The following is a 26,600-nucleotide window of genomic DNA, read 5'->3' as shown; positions in this document are numbered from 1 at the left end:
ACAAACATGCACGAAGGTGAACTTTTTACATATATTTATATTCAAAGTGATACATGAATATTTCTGCATTACATAAATCAGTTGCAAAAACTTTTGTCAACACATGCACCCCTACTGTGTTATTGTTTTTTTCGGGGACTGACAAGCATATGTGCGTCAAACTTGAGCAAGATTGGTTGGAAAGCAAAATGGGTGGGAATTAGCAACTAGTTGCCCATAAATCATTGACCATTTAGTGATATGTATTATATTTATGTTCAAAGCATTCGGACTACAACCCATAGGTGGCGCCACGAATATCATTAGCAGCGTGATCTCCCAATTATTATGTATTTATGAACTGGAATAATAAATAAAAGTTGTTAGAATCAGTCTAAATGTGTTACAATTCATGGGAAGTGAAAATAAATGCAATAAATGAAATATAAACAAGCAAATACGACAGCTTACACAGTAAGAAAGTCACACATAATTAAAAAAAGATGTTAACAAATGAATATTCAAAAACACTTTGGTAACAACAGAAAGCAAACGGAACCTTTCAATTTTTAGCATGTTTCCATTTCCGGTCATTTCAGTTCTTGTCTCCAAAATGTTAGGATTTCCGCAACCTGCAGACGAGGCCACACGTGCACGCGGGTGACGTATGGTTAGTTCGCGGAAGTGACTTGTGTCGTGATCGAGGAGGAGGAGGAGGAGGAGGGGGGAGGAAGGGAAGGGGGCATGAAGGGGGAGGGAGCAGGAAAGCGAGAAGAGGAAAGAAGAAGTGAAGTTAAAACTCTCAATTCTTATCAACTTTATCAACACATTCTGGGCCGGGACGGGGAGAACTTTCGATATCTTCTTCCCGTTTCATGTTGCATTTTTATGAGCGTGTGCGGCGGCAACTCTGAGGACAAGACGAAGGGAAGAAGACGGGAGGAAGAGAGCTGGTGAGTTAAAAGTTGACCATTTTTTGTTTGTTGACCTGACCTACGCTCTTTTTTTTTACTAAAAGCCTGAATGTTGTTGTATTACTTTGGCGGAAGCCCCGAAAGGGAGGATCTTTGTGACTTCCGCCCCTTGTGTCATATTTGGGGCAATAATGGCCACCACGTTTGTCGCGAGAGTGACTGCTCATAAGCCAGGGTTGTCCAAAGTGAGGCGCGGGAGCCATTTGCGGTCGGCGAGTCGTTTTTTTAACACCCCAAAATTAATGTAAGATTACAGAATACAAGATTACAGAATATAAGAAAAAAGGCTGCAGTTTAAAAGTTGTAATGTGAGCCATTTTCCCCTCATATTTACCATTCTTCATTCACATTCCCGCAAATTCACAGGTTGGATCAAAGTCCGTCCCGGGGGCCACATTATAAACATTTCATTCAACAAGAAAGCTACAAAAAAACAGCAAAAATGTAAAAAAATCAGCCGTTGTTTTACACAAATTAAATAAAAATATTAAGGCAAAAAGTTGTAGTCTAACAAGGAAAAGATGTAACTTCATTTTATTGTTTTAAAGTCAGAAAAAAACAAAGTTGTCAGTTTGGGAAAATGAGGTTGTCTGGAAAAGTTCTAGTATTAGAAATACGGTGAAAATATTATAGGAATGAAGTCATAAAGGTGAAAAAGTTGGCGGGGGCGGCAGCCAATAAGGAAATAAACAACTATGACAATGAAGTAATACAACTTTGTTCTTTTAATATTTTGCCAATTCTATATTATAACATTAAATAAAAAATGTTATTGTTTTGAAGTCATGATAGTGTGAGAAACAAATCAAAATAAAGCCAGAATTTCAGCAATATTAGCTTGGTGAAAAAGTTATAATATTATAGCAACAAAGTCATAATATTACAGGAAGAATATTATCATAAGTTATTCTAGAAAAAATATTAGTATTCTAAGTAGTTGATTCATCGTTATCATCCAACAAAGAGTCCCTAAACTCGATAAAGTCATTAGGTTGCAGGCCATTCAAGTTCAAAGCCCCATTTGATTGGATAATCATCCTTCTTCTTTTGAAGAACTTGAGATCAAATGTATCTTCTCACTTATAAACAGGAGGTTCCTGCTTTTCATATTGTTTTTCTATTTTGGGTTATGACGTCCTGATGCTGTATTGTATTGAAGTGGATTACAGTGTGTGTGTGTGGAGGGACTGTGGAAGTGGTAGAGCAGTGTGTTTTTGTTTTGTGTTACTGCAATGTTAATTTTATATTTGGTTCCCCCTTCGAAAATAATGGGGCTGTCCTTAATAAATTGACGTTGACATCATCATACTCATTATTTGGGTTGTACAGGTGGTCCTCGGTTTGTGGCGTTTTGGGGGTTACATGTAGAGCTGCGGTGATTAAGGGATTACCCAATTCACTGACAAGTGTTGTGGTCATCGATTAATCGTTTTGGCATTTAAATATGTAAATATCCTCAGATTTCAGCCTCTCAAATGGGATTATTTCTTTCATCATCCATGAAAGCAGACCTATTATCAAACACACATATCAGCTTTGACTTTGGAAAAGAGTGAAAAAGAGCATTTTTGCCTCTTTTCTGTTGGGGACCAATCCACTAACTTGCTTCATATTCATTTGGTCCATCTATGGCCTAACTGACAACTTTTGTGGTAATTGTTCATTGGTTTAAATATGTATAAAAAAATGAAAAATTTTCAACTATGCTGTTTTTAGGAATTGTCTGCAAAAGCACTAGTCAAAGATCCTCTAGACGACAGGAGCACTCTGCTGTTTTTAAGAATTTTCTGCAAAATTCATTGATGTGTTATTGAATTCCAATTACGTTTGACCGTAGTCGTCTTTGCAGACACAACAAATCTCCAAGTGGTCCTCTCATTCTTCACTTTTTCGGTCTGCTGTGATCCCGTGAGGAATAGGAGTTGGGACACTCTTGACAACAGCTCAATGTTTAACTTTGGAGCCGTGAACGTTGTCTTGACATTGACCCATGTGGAGCTAAAGCTTCACTTGGATTGTGCTGACAACCTGGAGTCGAAAATAGACAACAATGAGCGGCGGCCTGACGCTCCAGCTTCCATTATTGCATTAAATCGGGACAAAATTCAAAGCCGACACACGGAATTGAGCTGTTTGTTGTTTGCAGTATTGAGAACCACAATCAAAGTGCCGTACTTTGTTTAGAAAGACGCACAAAGTCGTCCCTTTTTGGTGTTTACTTTGATTTCTTGTGATAAGTTGGTTGTTATAGGTGTTCTGTAAAGTTCACTGGGATAGGCTCCAGCATCCGATGGGATGGCATCGGTACGCAGTCCAAGTGTAAACCCGATATGGTGCACCACTTCCTTCTGCGTGTCACACAAAACCCACCTAAAAGCAAGTGAAAGTTGACAAAGAAAAGGTGAACAACGATTACGGAAAACCGACTGAAGGCTATTGGGAATGATTGAGGCCAGTGAAGGCAGCGGACCGGAGGCTCTTATCAGGGTCGGCCACACCGCCGGGGACCAGCCGCCCCTGACGTGATATTATATGCTCAAGTGCTCAGGCTACCTGCGCTGATGAAACGGAGAAGACGACTGATCCCCCAAAATGGGAGACTCGGGCCCGTGTCAAGAGTCGGACAAACAAGACATATTGAGCCGAAGCAACACAAACACAGAGACGGCCATGTGTCAGTCTTAACGGAGCATCTCAGACCACTCCGCCAGAAAAAAAGGTCTCAATCCAAAAATCCACTTGATTTCAAATTGGATCTGTCCAATTGCTCTCAAACTGCATCAATCAATGCTGACGGCTTTGCCTCTGACGGACGGCGCCAGTTTGACACTTGAGGTTGCTGCAGCTTCCTTTTGGCAGGTTTGTGCAAGTTGTGAATATGATGCAATCAGTAAAACACTGAGGGGACGTAAACGTCAACAGGATGTAATACAGTGTGTGTTTGTTTGTCAGTGTGGGTGCGTTGTAGTGACAGGTGAGGTTGTTTTCAAGGTCAAAGCACGAGGTCATCTGTCAATAGGCCATGGCTGCGTTTCTTCTTTGTCTGTGTCCGTCTTCTGGGATCGAACATGAAGTGTTCCAGGCTTCTTGTTGTTCTCTTTTTTGTTCTTGTTCCGAGACAGGGCCCTGGGTGGAATGAATTCAAACAGACCGTTTTGGCGGGAAGCACAAATCCAAGGAAATACAGCGGGAATAGGTGCAGATTATGGAAGATCTAGAAAGCTTTTTGTAGGGTATTGTGTGTTGCTGCTCTATAGGAGTCCACAAGTCAATACAAAGAGCTGAAAAATGAACCTAATGGTAATGGTTTTATTTCATTTGAATCAGATTACAATTTCAGATTACAGATTACAATACATCAGATTACAACTCATAATCAGTTCACAGTTCCACATGTTCAAAAGGAGTAGGAAGAAGCAAAGCTTATTAAATCCTACCCCTCCATCTGGTACTTTTACAATCAGTAACTGTTACATTTGTTCACTTCCTGCTTTCCATAATACAGTTTAGGGTTTTTATTTTTTTAATAATGTACCGAAGTGCAAGGTGATATGACCATACAATGACATAATGGGTACCATAGTAATATATAACTAGTAATAGGTCCACTTTAAGTGCTATTCCAAAGGCAAACCAATAATACTATAATAATAATAATAATAAACGAGAAGTTCATAACCGCAGTCTAACTCATCGACTTGAAAAATCATTGTCAGCGTGATAGTCAATCTTTAACCACTTCCACTTTCTAGAGAAGAAGCTGTGACTACGTGACATGCACGTGTTTCATGAGTTAATTGAGATTAATTTTTCTTTGTAAGCCCCTTGTAGGAAGTCAATTGGTAAGTTGTGGTTCCGCACGTGCCCTTTGAGGACCTGCGGTGTTGAGGTAAGCGGCTGAAGCGAGTTTGGGGGGGGCGATGTAAGAGGGAATGATGGAAGTAGATAGAGATGTGGGAGTGTGGTAGAGGGGCACGGTGGTGGTGGGGGGGTGAACCCAAAATAGCCAGCTCACATGTTTGCGTTGCTCGCAGCGAGACGGGCAGACGGGCCTCTCTCTTACTAATCTAATGTTTCATTTTCTACCTTGGTTTTTACCCAAATCTCAACCAGCAACAGAACCAATGTTGGTTAATGAATGCGGCAATCGGAGCGTTTATGATATACACACGTTCTTTGCCAAGATAATAATATCAGAAAGGTAAACTAAGATCTGATAATCAGCCTCGTTTAGTGTCGAACAGCTCGTTAAGTCCTAGACTTTGGACCCGCCATGTGTGTGTGTGTTTTGCATCTGGTGTGTTATCTCCCAGTATGTAGGCTAGCTGTACGCTCGGAGACAAAGCGGTGCCAGGCGTGCTGAAACACAAGCATCCTACACACATGCGCTTCTTTCGCTTAATTCCCGTCATTCCAAAGCCCGTGTCCCGACATGCTCGCTGGATGATTTCCTTGCTCTCCCACTTCATCTTCCTCTCCCTCGCCGGTTACTCTCTCCCACTCAGTGTTTGCGCTTTCTGCTGCCTAACATTGTGTGTCTGTGCTTGATCCTCTTCCCACCTCTCTCTCTCTCTCTCTCTCTCTCCACGGCTCCACTGGGGAGCAGTGCATGCTGGGAGGTGAGGAAAACCGCACGGGGCAGCAGCAGCAGCAACTGCGCACACGCTCTGACTGGCTCGGCAACGTGTGTGTGTGTGTGTGTGTGTGCGTGTGTGTGTGCTCACGTGCACTCTGGTGTTTTTAGGGTGACTCACAAGCAACCTGTGTTGGCCACTGGAAGATGTGGTAAGGAAATGCTACACAAGCACCAGCACGCGAGCACATACGAATGGGCGCTCTAATGAGTCATGATCAAGTACTTCACAGAAAGGCAATAAAGGAGTATCATAGCCACAGTGACATTATTATTATTATTATTATTATTATTTTACATTAAGGACAAACATTTTCAGAAAACATTCAAAATATTATATTCAAAATTTTTGTTATATCGTTATAAGACAGAAATTACTTTTTCACAGAATAAATTATCAAATGAATAAAAATTGATGGGTAATATATACAATTCATTATTATTTTATAATAATTTTATAATTTTTTTGTATATTCTGTTTCTAGAGAGAAAATGATTAATATTATAAGGAAGTCATTATATTTTCAGGCAATAAAGTCAAAATATTACAACAAAAAATATATGCATTAGCAGACAGTAAATCCATAATAATCTGATCCAAAAGTTTCTCAAGAAAAGAGGTTACTTGAAAACGTCTCTCAATGCTAAGTAGCTTTAGCATTTTAGCATTAGGTTTTCTGCAGCACCTGTAACATCTAATGTGGCCACTATTAGCAACCCCGCTCCCTGCATGCACACTCTATAATGCTACACAAACAAGCGCTTAGCAGTTAGGACACTGATGTATTATACACCAATATAAGGAAATCCGCTCCTCTGTGACATCACAAAGGGGCAGTTTGACCACGCCTTTTGAAACCGAGTGTTTCGAGCCATCCCAAACTTTCTTTCAGGGCTCACTTCCAAATGTGCAGACCTCCATATCTGAAAGTTTGGCATGGTTTAACACCAGAGTACCACATTCTAACTACATTTATAGGCCAGAAACATAATCATTCTCAATTTAAGAAGTCATTTTCAAACAAGCATTTTCATTTTTACCAGGAAAAAAAAACATTATAGCGCTATTCTCCTTGGCTTAATGACTTCCTTTCGTTTAATTCTACATTTTCCCTTTTTTATGTGACAGTCATCCTCTTGCTTGACACTTCTAACGTATAAATCCATCAAGGGAACATTTGGAAGGGTTTTTGCTGTTAATCCGTTTTAAATAGTGATGCATTCAATTGAAAGCAAAAATTACAACACGATCATTTTAAGACACAGAGAACACAGGAATGGGACAACAACAAAAATTTAGGAGGATAAGCAGCATAAAAAATGGATGGCTGGTCCGTAACGCAGTCCACTAAACATTGTGGCAGTGGTGATGGATGTGGCGGTCAGACTCTACGCAGCCCTTTGCTCCAGTGCGTCATGCGTGTATTCACACCTCTTATTCACGCTGTGGGCTATCTTCCACTCATCACAGCACAGCAGAGGTGTTTGATTTGGATCCTTCACATTTTAGCTCTGCTGAATGAAGACGCCTGCAGTGGCCAAGTGTGGTACTGCAGCGCCTGTAGTGTCATTTGAGGACTCCCGTGGAAGTCTTTGGGTGACTTCCTCTGCGTTTCCACAACCTTTCAGCTTCCTTTTTGCACTTTTGCTTCAGCGCCCATGGCTGCCACTCTGCTGGGACAACCTCTCCTCAAGGTCGCGCCGTGTGACCTCGTGTCATCCTCACAGAGGGGAGGGTGAACTATCACTGCCCTCGATGCACTCGTTCACTTCTCGGGTTACCAAACACGAGTAAAGCAGCAGCAACGCGGGCAATCAAGCCCCCGCGCTGCCAGCCCTTCTTGCCTCACTTATTCCACATCTCCATCTCCCCCCGGAGCGCTAATGTGCGGCGGGAGCATCCTGCTGTGCGTACACATGTACACAGCTAAACTGAGGTTGCGAGAGGCTGAGGGGAGGGGGGGACGGGCAGGAAACAGGAAACAGGAATGGGGGAGGCGTCAGACGTGTGTGTGTGTGTTACAAAGAGAGAGAGTGATGCTGGGAGATGGTAAGGGCGAGAATGGGAGGCAGCGTCACCCACCCAGACAGGGAAGGAGGGAGGGCAGGACAGACGGAGTGGAAGTGGAGGGACAGACGAGGGGAGCGCACGATGAAGTAGTGCCATTGTCCGCCCCGGCGGCGCTGCCATTTCACCATCTGCCGAGAGCGAGGGAGCAAAGGAGGACGCGGAGGAGAGGGGAGGACAGTGACTTTGTCAATCAATCCAGCGCATCAGAGGAGCGGCACGGCTTTGTTTTGTTTTTGTCCGGGGAGTGGACGCTTCGGACGTAGCGGCGGGAAGAGGAAGGAGAAGATGTCCAGCATGTGTGTCATGTGACTATGGAGGCCAGTTTAAAAGATGTCACCTCTGTTTTTATTAACTCATTAGAACAATGACTGCACTTTTTCCTTTTGTTGACTTCCTGTTGTGTCCGAGTGTATGATTGCTGCCGGAATGTCTTACAGTCCTTACCTTTAAATATCCAGGTTGTTTTTATGCAAGTTTTACACTTCAATTATGGCCGACTTTTAGCAGACGCGCTAGTTGCCGAGCCGGTTGCATGCCGCCGACGTGTCCTGTCAACATTGATTGGCTTTTATAGCATCTGGCGCGACGCCGCTCCAACTTTGATCATTTCCTGAAAGCTATTGATCTTTCAGGGGCGGGCGGGCAGACGTGGGGGGGGGGCGAGTTAGGAGTTTTGTGCTCCTGTTCTACCGGACAAATTAATAACAACACGTGGAGACTTTGGATGCTGCCAAAGCTCTTTTTCTGACGACTCAGCATCTCTTTTTATTGTCTGTTGCCATGGCGACGGGCTGCAGCTGCAGACGGAGCAAAAATGTGAAAGTTCTTTGTGTGATGTCTTAAACCCGGTGCTGCTCCGTTCGCTCGAGTGTGCCGTTTTTTTTTTTTTTTTCAGACGCGAGACGCCTGCGCTCACCAGTCTGAGAGAATCAGGGTTGTTTCAGGTCACCTGCCCCCCCCCACATTCTCCCCCCCACCCTCCCTCCCTCGTCAGTCTGCGTGTTCACCCAACGGCGAGTCTCCACAGCCGTCTTTGTCCTCACCTCACCTTAGTAAAAATCAACGGGAGGATGCGTAGCTGGCCTCGATGCAGCTAATTCTTCATCATTCCCAGACTGTTGGTGTAGCCGACTCAGGATCCCCCCCCCATGTAGGGGGTCGTCACCTGACCTACACTCCGTCATGCTACTTTAACACCATCTTTTCTAATCTTTTCTAATTAAGGACATTTGTATTCGGGGCTTGCTAATCTGTTTGAACGCAATGCAAAGTCGGGCCGCCGTTTCCCGCCATACTTCTTTCTCAGCTTCCTGGAGACCATCCCGGGCTGTCTCGCAGCACACGCGTGTGAGCGGATCCTCCACGGTGCTTCTAACCCACGACCAGATGGATGACTAGCACACGCGTTGCTAGACAATCCCTCTGTGGTGCTAGACTAGTGGTTGTGGGTTGGGTTTTTTTTTTTTCTTCACCCACGACCAAGCTGGTGCGTGGGACATCAGCTTATTGGTGCCAAGCCGTGGTGCCGGTGTTCTGCAGGCGAGGTTGACTGTTTCCTTTTGAGGAACGTACGGGGAACCGTGCGTGTAAACAGACTGTTTCACTTTAAGGTCGGACTATGCAGTCGGTAGACAGGAACATGGTTGATCTGTGGCGGGCCTGCTCTTCCCTCAGGTAACTGGCGTTGAAAGGCGAGGGGCGGCGGCGGCGGCGGCAGTGGCGGCGTGAGAGTACTCCAAAATCAGGTCTCATTACTATCACAACAACCCGCTGGCCTTCACTAGCCAATGACCTGCATCCTCTAGTGTTACATCACCACCGTGCTACTGTGTGTATGTCAGGACTTATCACTTTCCTATGGTGCTCCGTTGGGGACTAACTCCAAACCACGACGGCCTCACTTCTTTTCAGCCATATCAGGAACTTCAGTCAGGAATGCTCAGCTCAGTCTTAACTTTTTTAGCGTTGATTTCTGGTGTCTAAACATGTCTGGGCGCTAGTAGCAGTATCCAGGTGAAGCGGGGGCCGAGCGGGGGCGGTTCATACTTCTATAAAACGAGCTGTTAAACAGGGCAAGCCTGGAGAACGGACAAGCAGCCGCGGGAGGGGGAGAGGGGGAGATCATCTGGAAGAGGCGAGAGGAAGTGGTGGCGCGGGAGAGGGCGGAGGCGCTGGAGAGACAGAGGCTGGCCGAGTACATTGTGTGGAGGAAGCGGGAAGACTTCCAGGAGAGGCGAGGAGACCGGGAGAGGAGAGACAGGAGCGCAGAGAAAGACGGCAAGGAGGCCGAGCCAGAAGTCATCTGGAAGAAGAGGCAGGAGGACGACGCGGAGAGGGAGAGAGCTAGGGACGTTCAGGGCGGACACCAAATTGTTTGGAGAAGGAAGAATTAAGTGTGCTTTAAAAAAAACAAAACAAAACAAGGGTGCTGTTACCAGGAGTTGGACACTAGCCATATATTAGTAAGCCTGCTTTCTCTTTTTTGGCCCATCCGGGGTTGCAGGTGTGTGTTGTCTTGACCAGTGGAAGCCGTGTGTGTGTGTGTGTGTGTGTGTGTGCGTCGCCTTGTTAGTGCGCACGACCCCCTTGCGATTCCGCTCGCTGGCTGCTAATAGGGTTTTTATGGGCTTGTGTCAAGCTGGACAAAGCTGCCGAGGGAGCTGCTTCTCACACACACACACACACACATGCAAGGGGGGTGCCGAGAAACAATCACTTGCGTTGATTCTCCGCCGTGGCGCTGACAGCTGTGTCGCTGAGAGCCATTAACAAAATAGTCCCAGATATTGTTTTTCCAAGATGGCCAATTCACTTGACCCAGACGTCACGAGCTGATCACACACAATGAACTCCGATGTCAACATGGCGACGCTCACGACAAACTCTTTGCATCCGTATCCCGCCGTCACCAGGAGCGCCGCTTTTTTTTCTAAAAGACCTTTTTAACCCCGCTTTTGTTGTGGATGAAGCCATCTTTGAAGCGGTGCGCTCCGCACCGCACAGATGGGAGGGACACTTTGAATCCCGGAAGAAAGAGACTTTGATCAAATAAAAAAAAAAAAGAAAACTTCACCAGAACTTGCATGGACTTGTGCAGACCTAGAAACTGATAAGATAAGATGGAACTTGTCCCAAAAACCAAGTACACCCACTTCAGGAGTGAATCCCTGAGCTCCACCGACGAGACAAACTCCAACCCATCATCCTTCCCCGCTTCCAGCCCCGCCACCCCGCTCACTCCTTCTCCTGGCTTACCTTCTTCTCTGTCCTCCTCTTCTCTAACCCCCATCCTGCCCCCCTCTTCTCCTCGACCGCCCGAGAACAGCCCCACCACCCTTTGCTCCTTCTTCCCAAGAATGGGCTCTCTTCGCCTGGGCGTCTCCGCCACTCTTCTCCGAGGCCTCAAGGCGGCCTCCGGCAGGCATCCCCAAGCGCCTGTGCACTCTCCAGGGGACGACAGGAGCAGCTCCAGCTCCTCCCCGCCGCCGCCGCCGCATCACCCGTTGCCCCCTTTAACCGCTCCTTCTCCTCCTCCTCGACCTCCCCTGCAGGACATGAACCGGCTGGGGGGGGCATCCAGGAGGGCCCGGGTAGAGGGAGCTCAGCTGGGAGGAGATGAGTGGACGCGTCACGGCTCCTTTGTAAACAAGCCCACCCGGGGATGGCTGCACTCCGACAATGTGGTCAGCACCACCGGTGTCTCCTACACTGTACGGGTACGTAAACGCCACTTCGACTTCTAGTGTGTACCGTAAACGCCCCACACAACACCTTTAGTCTCCTCTCACTACGTTTACATGCAGTCAATATTCCGCTTTCTGAAACATTCGGAATACCCGTTTCCATGCCCGAGCAAACAGGATTATTCCCGTATACATGGTCATTGGGAATAATCGGGATAAATCAATATTCCTTTTGATGGGATTTCCCGAGATGACCCAATATTCCAGATAGAAAGGGGTTACCCAGGGGTAATATTTGGGTTTTTGGTGTTAACATGGTCGTGTCCAACCAGGTTATTGCTAATATTCTGGTTATGATCGGATTATTTGACTGCATGTAAGCCTAGCCGGTATGGGGCTAGTCAATTGTTTCTAATCAAGTGGCCCATTTTTTCATCAATGATGTCGCCGGCGTCACACGGAATGTTCCGCTACTGACATTTGAGACCTTTTCAGTTCTGCAGGCCCATAATTCCTTTGTTGCCGAGTCAAACTGTCGCCATCACAAAGCCTCCATTCAATGTTTGAAGTCACATTTCCTCACATCCTGCTCTCCTTCCTGTTTCCTGTGCAGTACATGGGGTGCGTGGAGGTGCTACAATCCATGCGAGCGCTGGACTTCAACACCAGAACTCAGGTCACCAGGTGAGCCCCCGCACTTCAACACTGTTGCTGACTATTTCGTAATACCACAACTTGAAAAAATGGAAAATTGTTTCATATTTTAAGTCTTTGCCACTAAAATGATATCATTTTTTCTCATATTATGAGTTTGTTTTTACAAAAGTGTATTCTATTTTTCTTGATAGAATACAAGCTTTTTCTCTTAAAATGTTGACATTGTTGCCGTAAAATGACATCCATTAAATTTATTCTCATAATATTCTGACTTTATTTCTTGGGACATTACAACTTTTTTTTTTTTTTATTCTATAATTCTTTTCAAATTTTATTTCTAATAAGATTTCAACTTGAAAAAAAATTCCTTTAATATTTAACTGTATGCTACTAAAATGATATTATTTTTCCTCATAATATTAGGAGTTTATTCCCATTAAATTGTGGCTTTTTTCTCGTTAGAATAGAACTTTTTTATTAATATTTGACTTTAGTTTCGTAAAATCACAACTTTTCTGCTGTGTTTTTTCCAACTTTGTTGTATTGTTGTATTTCATTGTCTGACTATTTGTAGCGCCTCATTCCCGGCCGCCCAGTCAGCCATTGGTCCAGACACGCACCACATGTCTCCGCCCTTTTTCTGCTGTCGACTTCGGCGCCTCTATTTGCATGATGTGCAAGCGTCTGCCGCTGTCTTGACCCCGCTTAAATTAGAACCTGTGGAATTCTGGTGGTTTCCTTCTGGTTTCCGTCGCGATGTTTGTGTCTGTGTCGCAGACAGAAGCTCGTCGCCCGCCCCCCCCACCCGCCCGTGGAGGCTTAATGCAATCACTCCATCCAGACAAGCGAATCCAGGAAGGCGTCTCTGAATTAATTTTGTAAATCTTTCAGGGAGGCTATCTCGGTGGTGTGCGAGGCTGTGCCTGGAGCCAAAGGAGCGCAGCGCAGGAGAAAGGTACACAGCGTGCACACGCACACCCAAACCCACATTATTTATTCATACCGCTTAAGTGGGGGCAGTGGTAAAGGGTTTTCTGGAGAAGAGCTGTGGTCAGTCGGCTACTCGGGTCTGGATTTAGCTCGACTGTACACCCCCGCGGATAGAAGTTTGCTCACAGGTAATCACAGGCGGAGTAATGTCCAAAGTGGGACCCGTAGCGCGGTGTTTATTGGCCCTTCGCTCGATAGCGTTGGTAATAGAGGCGAGACGTCGCTGTCAATCGTCGTTTTCTGCCAATCATGTAGCCATGGGAAAGATTGCATCACTCTCCCACCTTTGATGGGTTGTGTAGAAAAGGCGCATGCAAATGTGACATCACTGTGTGAAAGAGGCTAGTGCAGAGGTGCAGGTCCCTTGCAGCAACATTCTAAGAAATCATTCAATAAGAAAACTGCAAAAACGGAAAAATCTGCAGAATTTGTTATGGGAATGTAGTCATAATTTTTATGATTATTATTTTTTTTAAGTTTTAAAAAAATGGTAATATTATGAGGAAAAAGATGATTATTTTAGTCGCGTAAAGTTGACATTAAAAACGTCATTTTAAACATTTACTGTGAGAAACAAAATAAAATATAAATTAAATAATAAAATAAATTTAAAAATACATTTTTAATAAGGTTTTTGTTTTTTTTTTTAAATAATGTACCTTGTACATATTGCTTCTTGTTTTAATATTTTAATATCTATTTTACTATTTTATTTATATACTTTTAGTTTTGGATTAAATTCAATTTGTACTTTTATTGTATTTTATTTTTACTTTTTATTTTACTAGTCTGTGTGGCACTTTGGAAAATGTGCTATATAAATAAAGTGGATTGGATTGGATAAAATATTTTATTTTAGGGAAAATTAGGTTGCATAAAAGGTGACAGTAGTACAAGAATAAAAATATTTTTTTAAAAATATCTGGAAAGTAAAAAAAAAAAAACGGAAAAATCAGGAAAAAAAACAGCAAATCTGAGTTTCACGAATTATATCAAACTTGTTGCTTTACAAAATGTGCGTCCTTTCATTTTTCACTTTGTCGCCCCGGCTGGAAAAGCTTTAGACACCCCCGGGCTAGTGTCCGAAGCCCGGAGATTAGCTCCAACAGCCGCCTGTTCTCAGTATTTCCCGAAAACGAAAAGACAGGTGGCCATGTTCACTGGCCCTCCGCCACAACAGCATGGAGCAGAACAGAGCAGACAACAAAACAAGCCTGCCGTTATTCCAACGGACTGGCATTCTAGTCTGGCTCAACATTGTCTTCACACGCTGACTAGTCTTTATGGGTCAAACCACAAGACCGGGAGCAGGTTGGCAGACTCGTTGTGTGTGTGTGTGTGTGTGTGTGATGTTCTTGTCCCAGCCTATGTGGATCATCCCGTCCACAGTTGGCCTTGCATGGCAGACAGGATCGCTTTCACAATTGCAGCTGTTCTCTTAACCACCACCAACCCCCCCCCCCAGTCACAAGCCCTTCACACGCACACACACACACACACACTTATCAACAATAAAAAAATGTTACCTTTTGTTCATGCTGTCTGCCCTTCACAGCCGTCCTCACGCTGCCTCACGTCTATTCTGGGCAAGAGCAACCTGCAGTTTGCTGGCATGACAATCAGCCTCACCATCTCCACCAGCAGCCTCAACCTGCTGGCGTCCGACTGCAAACAGGTGGGGGCCGAGTCTTACACACACACACACACACACACACACAAATGGCGTCCTTATTACCTTAATAATCCAAATAATACACATTTAGTAGCAATTATGGCGAAAACACACGGCCCAGCGGCTGTTGTGTAACTTGATGATGACACTCAAATTATAGCACAGCAGCGACATTTGGCATCTTCGGGTCAAATTCCGGACCGGAACGCCAACATCTGCCGTCATGTACGCTACATGTGGATATCCATCTTCTTGGCGTGTCACCGCCATGTGAAAGCGTCTATTTCTTTTCGCTTTGCTAGCATGCATGCCATACAGATATCCTCAACGTTGTAGCATCATTAGACATATCAGTCGCCCCGAGCCCCTGATGGCGGCCATGTTTTTAGAGCAACCTGACTCCAGTGTTCAGTCCCCTTCAGGTGTGTACCGGGTTTTACAGCGTTACTCCACAACACCTCAAAGTCATTGTGTGAGAAATTTCACATCCATCCCACATGTGGGATTTAATTACAGCAGCTCCATAATAGTAATAATCAGGGCAACACACTGGGGGGGGGGCATGTTTTGACACATTTTCACCCTTTTTGTATTCAAATAAATTTGTGTTTACATGACTATAGTTTGTAGCTCTATCAGTGTGGAAAAGGTTATAAAGCCATTTATAAAGCTTTGGGACTCCAGCAAACCACAGTGAGAGTCCAGGGTGTACCCCGCCTCTCACCCCAAGTCAGCTGGGATAGGCTCCAGCACCCCCCGCGACCCTTGTGAGGAAAAAGCGGTAGAAAATGAACGAATGAATGACTATTGTTTGAGCTCTATCAGTGTGGAAATGGTTATAAAGGCATTTCTAAAGCTTTGGGACTCCAGCAAACCACAGTGAGAGTCCAGCGTGTACCCCGCCTCTCACCCCAAGTCAGCTGGGTTAAACTCCAGCATAACCCCGCCACCCTAATGAGGATAAACAAACAACCAGAACCTCTGCTATGCTACACTGTACGTTGTTTGTGTCCAGCCGGTCGAGCAGATATTTGTCGGAGATGGAGATGACGGTGCTTTTTCACAAGAGTCCTTCACAAACAAAGCCTCGGGCTAAACACTGAGAGTATTGTCAAGTGTTAATTGGTTATTGATCCATCATCCGTTACCGTGTCAACAACCGTGCTGTCCTTAGCTTTGTATCTCCATCGAAGCTGACGGCACTCAGTGACGGGAAAAACAAAGCCCTCCTCCCAGTAGTACAGTAATGATTCACATTTGTCTCCTCATCCACATGCTCTCATCCCCTTCCCACATGTCCTCCATGTCTCTCTCTCCTCCTCTGCCCTCTTTTCCTCCGCAGATAATCGCCAATCATCACATGCAGTCCATCTCCTTTGCCTCTGGAGGAGACCCAGTGAGTCACCCGAGCCCCTTTCTCTCTCTCTCTCTCTCTCTTTTTCCGGCCTTGCTTCCTGCCTTCTGTCATCTTCTATTCCAATGATTCCCACTCACTCCAGCGTGATCTTGTTATTACTCCTCGTTATCTCTCTTCCAGCTCTGTGTATCTTTTTTCTAACTGGAAAGACTACCGCTTTGTCTCTATTCTTGTCCACCTTTCTGTCACAAACCTGTGCTTGACTTCTTCCTCCTGTATTGACGCCCCCCCCCCAATCACCTCCTCTTGTCTGCCTCAGGACACGGCTGAGTACGTAGCATACGTGGCCAAAGACCCTGTCAACCAGAGAGGTGAGCAAACAAAAATCTTTTTTTGCAATTCCCATCCACTGTGCCGTGTGTGTCGGGAATCTATTATGCTAATTTTGGGCCCTTAATATTGAGTTGTGGACTCAACTACACACCATAACCTGCACGGAAAGCTTTCTAGATCTTCCGGTCTGTTTAATTCACTCCATCCCCGGCTCTTTTTCGGACACAACCAGTGTGCAGTGATTGGTCACACTTCCAAGCACTCCCGAGAACTTCCCGACAGCTGCCGAGCTCATTTATTCCGATTACTAACAGTTAGGACACTGATAAATTCTTACTTCCAGATTGCTCTAGTAACCTTGGAAAGGTGTCCAACTTGTGGCAACCATTCAGCAAATAGTCCGGAGATGAGCATATTATGCCTTTATTTTCCATGTGATAACGTTTCCACTTTTGGATGACAACTTGTCTTCCTCTTTTGCAGCATGTCATATTCTCGAGTGTTCCGAGGGTTTAGCCCAGGAAGTCATCAGCACCATCGGCCAGGCCTTTGAGCTGCGTTTCAAACAGTACCTGAAGAACCCGCCCAAACTGGTCACGCCTCATGACAGGTACACAACCTCTATTCTGTTGATGACAAAACAGAAACACACAAAGTCAACATGCTAAATAGACATAAGCTTCTTCCTGCTCCTTTTAGACCCGTTGATTGGTTGAATTGTTTAGCACGTCCGTAAGAAATAAAGCATGTTGTGTTTCTTGTGTCTGACGCCACGTAGAATGGCTCCATTTGATGGCTCTGCATGGGAGGAAGAGGATGACGAGGCTGCTCCCTTGCCCGAGGTCCCGTACTATAATAATTTTCCTGGTAAACAGCCTCCCCCTGGTGGTCTGGTTGACATGAGAACACGTCCGGGCGCCACACTGGTGAGACATACACAGACGTACATGACGCTATTCCAGCCAGGGCCGCATCGTAAAAATGAACGGATGCCCATTGAATTACTACTTTGTTTTGGGGTTTTTTTCATAATAAAATTTTAACTTAAAAAAAGAAAAATTGTTTAATATTTTATGTCTGTGCCACTAAAATTACATCTTTTTTTTCTCATAATAATATGAGTTAGTTTTTACAAAATTGCTACTTTTTTTCTTCAACAGAACATGACTTTTTTCTCTTAGAATGTTGACATTGTTGCCGTAAAATGACATCCATTTCTGCTGATGTTTTCTTTTCTGTTGCACTTTTCTTCATGTAAATTTATAATAATAATAATAATAATATATTATTCTGACTTTATTTCTTGGGACATTACAACTTTAGTTTTTTCTTTATTGTATAATTCTTTTCAAATTTTATTTCTAATAAGATTTCGACTTTAAAAAATTCCTTTAATATTCCAACTGTATGCTACTAAAATGATATATTAGGAGTTTATTCCCATAAAATTGTGGCTTTTTTCTCGTTAGAATAGAACTTTTCTGGGACATTATTTTTTTCTGCAAACTAAATTACAACTTTATTTTTTATTTATTCTATAATTATTTTCAAATTTTATTTCTAATAAGATTACGACTTAAAATTTTTTTCCTTTAATATTCCAACTGTATGCGACTAAAATTACATTATTTTTCCTTATAAAATTACAAGTTTGTTCCAATAAAATTGTGGCTTTTTTCTCGTTAGAATAGAACTTTTTTATTGATATTTGACTTTATTTTTTTCCCCTATTTTTCAACTATTCCAACTTCTGTTCTTCTTCAAATTATGAATTAACTGACATAATATTTTGACTTTATTTACGTCATATTATAACGTCATCCTTTGTTGCGTTTGCAGCCTTACGGACAGCCGGGTCAGAATGAGATTCACAAGCAGCCTCTGCCGCCTCTGCCAGGTGAGCCCCCCTTTGTCCTCCAAGGTTGGCGTCCAGGCTGAGAACCGTGAAAATGATAAAATGTTGAATTTTGTTGTTGAATCTCCTTTAGTCATCCCGTGCTGTGTGTACTCCCCCGTTTGGTTGCGGTAACAAAAATGACAATGTGTGTTTTTTTATAGTCTGTGCCAAAGAAGGAGGACGAGAACTGTTTGATGACCCTTCATACGTCAACGTGGATAAGCCCCGCCCACCGGTTGCCTCAAATGGAAACGCTCACAGAGATGCTTTTGACATGAGTAAGTTCCTGGTACTTTCACAATAACAGCACTCCAAGGTGGGGAAATATCTCCACAATAAAACACTGACAAAAGAAACGTCTTCCTGCTCAGGTTTCATGTTTATTATCCCAGACGTTTTAGAACATTTGGACTGATCTTTCAAGGCACACAGAATATTGCGTTCTATGTTTATAGAAACATGGACCCTACCAAAAGAAAGATTAGACTCTTGTCTTTCATCAGAAAAAAACAATTTGTTTCTACCTTTTTCCGTTCTTCAGTAATCAGCAGTAAAACATAGCTAGGTTTCAGGAAAATACGTGTCTTACCAGAGCCGTTCGACGACGCGCTAGGGGGCCCCGGGCCGGGCTCCACGACAGCAGCGCCCCCTCTGGTGGAGCAGTTACAGTGCGAGACCTGGTTCCACGGCAGCTTGAGTCGCAGGGAATCCGAGAGGCTGCTGAACCGAGACGGAGACTTTCTGGTGCGAGAGTCGGGGACCACGCCCGGACAGTACGTCCTCACGGGGCAGCAGGGCGGACAAGCCAAACATTTGCTTCTGGTCGACCCGGAGGGAGTGGTGAGTCCCGGGCGGGACGTTTGTTGTATGCTGCGTTCAAATATATGGACCAAACCTAAGAACACTTTTGGAATACTTTAGAACGTCTTAAACAAAAAACACTTAATTTCAGTCCAAATAATATCATAATAGTAGTATTACAATTAGAATTGAATCATTTTTTCATGTAATTATTCATTTTAATATACATTTTGATTTGTTTCTTAACTTAAATGAATTATGGATTAATGTACTGGTGTATTTTAAATGAGCAATAAATATTGTTAAAAACTAGAATTACAAAAAAAAAGAATTATTGATTTTTTTTATTGAAAAAATAATCAATCAAAAGTCAACAAATATTGTTGGAAGACTAGAATATAATTTTTACTGATATTTTAGGTATTTTTGTATACATGTAGTTATTTATAAAAAAATCAATATTGTTAGAAGACTAGCAATACATGTATGTTATTTAAAAAAATAATTATTTTAATTAATTTTTAGACAAAAATCAATAATAAATATTGTTGTTTGATGCATGTAGATGCATTTGACGCGCTCCAACTTCCTCCTTCCTGTCATGAGACATCGATTATGGATTAATGTACTGGTGTATTTTAAATGAGCAATAAATATTGTTAAAAACCAGAATTACAAAAAAAAAATTTTGATTTTTAATTGATATTTTTTAATTGAAAAAAATAATCGATCAAATGTCAACAAATATTGTTGGAAGACTAGAATATAATTTTTACTGATATAGGTATTTTTTTATACATGTAGTCATTTATTTAAAAAATCAATATTGTCGGAAGACTAGCAATACTTTAAAAAAAATAATTATTTTTATTAATTTTTAGACAAAAATCAATAATAAATATTGTTGTTTGATGCATGTAGATGCATTTGAGGCTCTCTAACTTCCTCCTTCCTGTCATGACACAACAATTATGGATTCATGTACTGGTGTGTTTTAAATGAGCAATAAATATTGTTAAAAACTAGAATTACAAAAAAAAAAATTATTTTTAATTGATATTTTTTAATTGAAAAAAATAATCGATCAAAAGTCAACAAATATTGTTGGAAGACTAGAATAGAATTTTTACTGATATAGGTATTTTTTTATTCATGTAGTCATTTATAAAAAATCAATATTATTAGAAGACTAGCAATACATGTATGTTATTTAAAAAAATAATTATTTTAATTAATTTTTAGACAAAAATCAATAATAAATATTGTTGTGTGATGCATGTAGATGCATTTGACGCTCTCCAACTTCCTCCTTCCTGTCATGAGTGTTTTTCCCGTCCGTATCATCTCAGCTTAGCGCCTATCAAATGCACAAAAACAGTAATAGACGTGTAAATACGTTGTTATTTTTGGGCATCTGTGTTTATAAAAAAACGTCTAAATCCATTTTTGGTATTGAATATTTCCAACAAAACCTCTTATAGTGACTTTGTAGTGTAACAGACACCCACTCCACATGTGAAATTTCACTTAACAAAATAAAAAAAAATGTCTTGTGCTCGTAGGTTCGTACGAAAGACCATCGGTTCGAGAGCGTGAGTCACCTGATCAGCTACCACATGGACAACCGACTCCCCATCGTGTCGGCGGGGAGCGAAGTGTGTCTGCAACAGCCGGTGGAGCGCAGAGCATGATATCCTTCATCCCTAAGCTCCGCCCCCCGATACCAGCACGCTCGCTCCGAAACGTCATGACACACATCGAAACCACGCCCCCCGGCCCCGCCCTAAAAGAACCCCCATCTCTGCCGTGCTGCTGTTGGAAACCAAACTGTGAATCGCAGTCCCTCCACCAAACGCCCGACGGTGAAGCAGGGAGGAGCCGGGAAAAGAAAATGCAATTCCTAAAAAAAAAAAAAAAAAGTCTTAATTTGAAAGTGGAGTTGCTGACCGCTCGGAACGATGTGGAAAACTAAAGCAATGGAACAACATGAGCTCGCATGCGTTCATGGAGAGACGGCTTTCCGTCTTTTTAATCCTCAAAAAACACAAACTCTCCCTTCAAGCTTGGAGAGCATCTCCATCAACCACCCCCCCACAGACCCCCACACCCCCTTTTTAGGACTGGTGATGAGCATGGATGCAAACCTGGGACTGTTATGCCAATCATCATCATCATCATCATCATGTATTAATTTTTTAATATTCGCCCGTCATGCCAAAGACAAGATGAAAACAAATGGATTTTGTCCAATTCATAGAAACGGGACTTCCTGTAAACGGTGCGATGACGTCACCCGCAAGACACCCGACTCGTTTGCATCGACAATCCACGGCAGGCTTCCCCGCACCTACGACGCGTTTATGCAAGAAATACATTAAAACAACGGCTCAACGGAAAAGGACCCACTTGGAATTTGCAAAAATGAAATGCTGCGTATATCAACGAGGTAGCAAGTAGTAGTAGTAGTAGTAGTAGTACTAGTCATGTGATGTTCCAATGCCAACTGCACTGCAAATACCTTTCAACAATCAAAATCACAACTCTGGATTTTTTTTTTACTTTAATCATGATTTGGAGTGCATGAGAAAGTGGACAAGATCATTGCACAACACAGCGCCAACTGGAGCCAACTGCTCATTTTAAAGCGTATGCAGAACCTTGGTTTTTTTAACGTTCATCTGTCCCAAAAGCGAAGTTTTTGGGACAGACTGCAAACTGCATAGGAAATCATGTCCATCTAAAAATTTGTTCTTTTTTAATCTTTTTTAATCTTTTTAATCAGGTGCTAATTGGAGGCTGTGGTGGCTGTTTACTTTCTGCTCTGTGGGTTCAGTCAATAGATGAAGTGATGTATTACTTAAGACAGGGGTGTCCAAGGTGCCGCCCGAGGGCCATTTGGGGCATGCGGTTGTTTTTTTTTCGTTGGCACATTCCAAAATTAAAAAAAGGCAGCAAATGGGGGGAAAAAATATTTTTTACATGTTACAAAAAATAAAGTCCAAATAGTATGAGACAAAGGTTGTACTCTAACAAAAACTGTAATTTTACTACAATGATGTTATTATAAGGAAAAAAATTATGTAATTTTAGTAGCGTAGTGTTGAAATATACATTTTTTTTTTTTTTAGAAAGAAGTTATAATTCCTTGCCCCGACCTTCCCCCACCTGTTAAATCCGTTTTTGATGCGCCCCTCCCTGCTTTTAGCCTTGTTTTAGCTCTGAATGAATATATGGATATTGTATTTTAATGTATTGTAATCTTTTACTCTGCTTTTACTCAACTATTTTTATTCCTTTTTTTCTACTGTAAAGCGTCTTTGAGTACTCTGAAAAGCGCTATAGAAATAAAATGTATTATTATTATTTATTATTAAAATTGATTAAAATAATTTAAAAAGTTATTTTGTGAATAAAGTCAAAATTATGAGAAGAAAAAGATTTAAGTGCATACATTTAAAAAAGTTGAATAATGAGGTTGGGGAAAATGTTTTAAAATATTTTGGTGATATTACGAAAAGAATATTTTTTAGCAAAAAAAATATCACAAAGCTGACATGCAGTTTTTTTCTTGAAATAAATAAAACCTTTTATCATATCTATATGTTGCTTTTCCGCTACTGTAAAGCATCTTTGAGTACTCTGAAAAGCGCTATACAAATAAAATGTATTATTATTATTATTATTTATTATTAAAATTGATTAAAATAATTTAAAAAGTTATTATGAGAAGACGATTTAAGTGGTTTGGGGAAAAAGAGCAGAAATGGGGGAAAAAAAAATGAGAATGACGTCAAAATATTCATTTATCATTTATTACAATGAGATAAAATAAAATTTCACAAGACTACTCGATATTATGAGTGAAAATATTATTTTTGGCAGCATAGCACTGGAATATTAATGACAAATTCCATTTAAAAATACATTTAGAAAAGTTGAATAATGAGGTTGGGGAAAATATTTTGGTGATTCTTTAGCAAAAAAAAAATCACAAAGCTGACATGCAGTTTTTTTTCTTGTAATAAATAAAACCTTTTATCATATTTATATGTTGCTTTCCAAAACACGAAAGCGGCCATTTTTCACCATGTGGCCCCCTCGGTGAAGAAAGTTTGGACACCCCTGACTTAAAATGATTTGCTTATGTTAGAACTTTTGACTGAAATGTCTTCTTTTTTTTTTTTTTGCCTGGTAAGAAAAAATAAGAATTTTGGGCTTGAATTTCAGGGATTTCATTTTGCTGGGATGAGAGTCTTTTGCCGTGTCGCAGGGATGGGCGACCATGCCGACGCCGACCTGCAGTATTTCACCCAGGCTGCTGTGCAAAATTCTAAAAAAAAAATTGACTTAAGTGTTTCTTCATACATTTTAACGTGTGAATCCTCACTGTGCAGTTTTTGAAGGACACGACGTATGACCTTCACACTCTGTCACCCTTCCTGGCTTCATGTTGTGGGTTTTTTTTCACAGATTCAACCCGTGCCTTGTTTCTCGGATGCAGTCGCTTGAGTGCAGTCACCTTACGTACTTAAGTCACCCAGCTCTCACGTCCGTAAAGGAGCCCGTCGGGCGGCGGCCACGGCCGACGTCGCACGTTGAAGCTTATTGAGTCACAGATACTTGATGTCACCTGTTGGGGTTTTTGGGGAGGGCGCATCTGTAAATAACATTGACTGGTCAGCGGAGCTCGCACCTCACCGAGAGGGAGCTTTGAGATCCAGAAGGGGTTTGGGACATCTTGACATACGAGAAGGTCACATCCATGACACGCTAGCCCAAAGTGTACCTGGCTGGAACCACTTGCTTTAAGACTTGTAGTTGCGTGTTCGCTGCTGACGTGGTCTCGTGCTCATCACAGTTGCCTTTGTCGCATGAAGATTCTCTACGTGGTTTTTTTTTGTTGTTGCTTTTTGTCGCTGGTGATATTGTGGTCGATGCTGTCGTGCTTTTTGGATTTAAAAAATGGAATTAAAAAAAAAAAAAAGAAAGCCAAAAAAGTTTGTTTTGAGGCAAAAAAAAATGTGCACAGGTGATTTGATTTTGTATGTTGTTTTTAGGGAAACGTGTTTACACCTGTAACTGAAAATGGACATTGCACATATATACTGTATATATAAATAAATGCATATATCAGCCAGCTTCTTTCTATCCTTTTTGGAGCGTGAAAATGCAAGGAAAAAGGAAAATTGTTTTTTGTTTTTTTTAGAAAGAAGTTTTAATTCTTGGAAAATTAGATTGCGGAAAACATTATTGTGTGAATAAAGTCAAAATTATGAGTAAAAGATTGAAGTAGTTTGGGGAAAAACAGCTTTTTTGGAGCATGAAAATGCAAACTGAAAGGAAAAATGTTTTGGTTTTTTTTAGAAATAAGTTATAATTCTTGGAAAATTAGATTGCGGAAAACTTTATCACATGAATAAAGTCAAAATTATGAGAAGATTTAAGTTGTTTGTGGGAAAACAGCTTTTTTGGATCATGAAAATGCAAACCTTGAGGAAAAATGTTTTTTTTTTTTAACGAAGTTATAATTCTTGGAAAATTAGATTGCGGAAAACTTTATCACATGAATAAAGTCAAAATACTGAGAAAAAGATTTAAATAGTTTGGGGAAAAACTGCTTTTTGGAGCATTAAAATGCAAACATAGAGAGAAAAAAAAATTTTTTTAGAAAAAAATTAAAATTCTGGGAAAATTAGATTGCGGAAAACTTTACTACATGAATAAAGTCAAAATTATGAGAAGAAGATTTAAGTAATTTGGGGAAAAACAACTTTTTCGGATCATGAAAATGCAAACCAAGAAGAAAAAAAAATATTTTTTTAGAAATAAGTTATAATTCTTGGAAAATTAGATTGCAGAAAACTTTATTACATGAATAAAGTCAAAATTATGAGAAGAAGATTTAAGTTGTTTGGGAGGAAACTGCTTTTTGGAACATGAAAATGCAAACTTAGAGGTTTATTTTTATTTTTAGAAAGTTACCCGCGACCCTTGTGAGGAAAAGCGGTAGAAAATGAATGAATGAATGAATGAAAAAAGAAGTTATAATTCTGGGAAAATTAGATTGTGGAAAATATTATTATGTGAATAAAGTCAAAATTATGAGAAGAAGATTTAAGTCGTTTGGGGATAACAACTTTTTTGGAGCATTAAAATGCAAACCGAGAGGAAAAAAAATATTTTTTTAGAAAGAAGTTATAATTCTTGGAAAATTAGATTGCGGAAACCGCACGGTCGGGAGATATGACTTTGTATATCTGTTTGGGCGTCTCCGTGTGGCGTTGCATGTTCTCCTTGTGTTCCTGGGCCTTCTCCGGGTACTTGAACTTCCAAACATAATCATGCTAGCTTATACATGGTCTTCATCCAGTATTCCATTCCTGTCTGGGATGCAACTGTTTACTAATCGGACCCGGTGTGGACAGGACCTACTACTGACATCGCCAACTACTGGCCTGGCATGAACATCACAGCTTTTTGCATCACTGGTGTCATGTCACGGTCATTGTTAGCGGACTTTTTACCAGACGCTTCTTGTGTGAAGCTACTGTAAATGGAGCGTTGAATGTCCTTCCAGAAGCGGGTCCAATGCCGTGTCGTACTGTCCCCCACAAAGCCAGGCATTATCCAGGTGATTGTGACGGCCTTATTGAAGGCCCTGGAACTCTCCCCTTTGTGAGCGGGTGGCGCTTTTAACAGTAGCGGGCCGATTGGGCACCCGTCATTGGACTAGAAAGGACGCAGGACAGTGGAGAAGAGGGCCGACTCGGGTAGAAGACACCACCAGTTGCATGAGTCCCATCCTGCCCCACTTGTCAGACCTCGCCTCCCATTTCGTCAACTCCTTGTCCCCTTTCCTGTCTGGAGCCATGCACCCTCAGCGTCCTCTTCCCCAAGCCATGCCCGCTTCTTCTTCGTCCTCCTCGCTGGGGCAGCAGCTCCGCAACATGGCCATGGGTCTGGGACGTGGCAAGAACTTCTTGGGTGGGAACGTGGCCTACGGATTTGTGCAGTCTCTTAAGGAGTGCCTCTACTTCCTGCTGTGCTGCTGGTGCATCAAGGAGATCCTGGACTGAGGGTGTTCATGGAGCGGGTTGCCTGTTTGACGCCGATGACTGATTCCTTTGTGAAAGATGGAGCGTTCGACAAGGGATTCTGGGAAAAAACGATGGCAAGTACTATTAACTTTTAACTATTGACTTTTAATTATTCATTAGCTTGGTTGTTTATGTTATAATCATTTCTTCCTGATTTCTTTTCTTTATAGGATGCACTTCTTGGTTTGATTATCTTTGATTTGGAGGGATATACAGGCACAAACACACCGTGGGGTCATAATAAAGGATTTCATCTTTAGTACATTTTATTTATAAAGTAGAGCTGGAACAAAAAAGGCCGTTCCTTCTTTTTTTGTGTGATTCAATGCTGTTAATTCCTTCTGTAGGCTTTATTTGACAGATAATTTATTACCAATTATGATTTGAATTGAGATTCATTATTTTATTAGAAATTATTATTATTATTAATGATAATATTTGCTATTTCGTGCCTTT

At 41.9% G+C, this 26,600-nt stretch overlaps 2 protein-coding genes across 5 annotated transcripts; both read left to right on the top strand.

Moving 5' to 3' along the window:
* Positions 1-710: 710 nt before the first annotated feature.
* shc1 (SHC (Src homology 2 domain containing) transforming protein 1) lies at positions 711-22,297 on the top strand. 4 transcript variants are annotated; one of them, XM_058083966.2, is made up of 13 exons: positions 711-932; positions 11,209-11,373; positions 11,954-12,024; positions 12,889-12,952; positions 14,543-14,662; positions 16,002-16,055; positions 16,336-16,387; positions 16,833-16,959; positions 17,128-17,275; positions 18,189-18,246; positions 18,408-18,524; positions 18,839-19,086; positions 20,610-22,297. In XM_058083966.2, exons 2-13 carry the CDS (start codon positions 11,212-11,214, stop codon positions 20,736-20,738), a joined length of 1,350 nt encoding a protein of 449 aa, XP_057939949.2. In that variant the 5' UTR covers positions 711-932; positions 11,209-11,211; the 3' UTR covers positions 20,739-22,297. The 4 variants fall into 4 exon arrangements, with proteins under 4 accessions (XP_057939949.2, XP_057939950.2, XP_078653808.1 ...); XM_058083967.2 differs by lacking the exon at positions 11,209-11,373; XM_078797681.1 differs by lacking the exon at positions 711-932 and having other exon boundaries at positions 7,613-11,373.
* A 3,474-nt stretch (positions 22,298-25,771) lies between these two features.
* lenep (lens epithelial protein) lies at positions 25,772-26,403 on the top strand. The gene is made up of 2 exons (XM_058083980.2): positions 25,772-26,218; positions 26,315-26,403. Exon 1 carries the CDS (start codon positions 25,839-25,841, stop codon positions 26,121-26,123), a length of 285 nt encoding a protein of 94 aa, XP_057939963.2. The 5' UTR covers positions 25,772-25,838; the 3' UTR covers positions 26,124-26,218; positions 26,315-26,403.
* Positions 26,404-26,600: the final 197 nt, after the last annotated feature.

Source organism: Doryrhamphus excisus, linkage group LG17 (assembly GCF_037039965.1).
Source record: "Doryrhamphus excisus strain RoL-2023G ecotype Guam linkage group LG17, RoL_Dexc_Guam_v1.1, whole genome shotgun sequence".
Lineage (NCBI taxonomy): Eukaryota > Metazoa > Chordata > Actinopteri > Syngnathiformes > Syngnathidae > Doryrhamphus > Doryrhamphus excisus.
The sequence above is the reverse complement of the archived record's forward strand: the minus strand, read 5'-3'. Positions and strand labels throughout refer to the sequence as shown.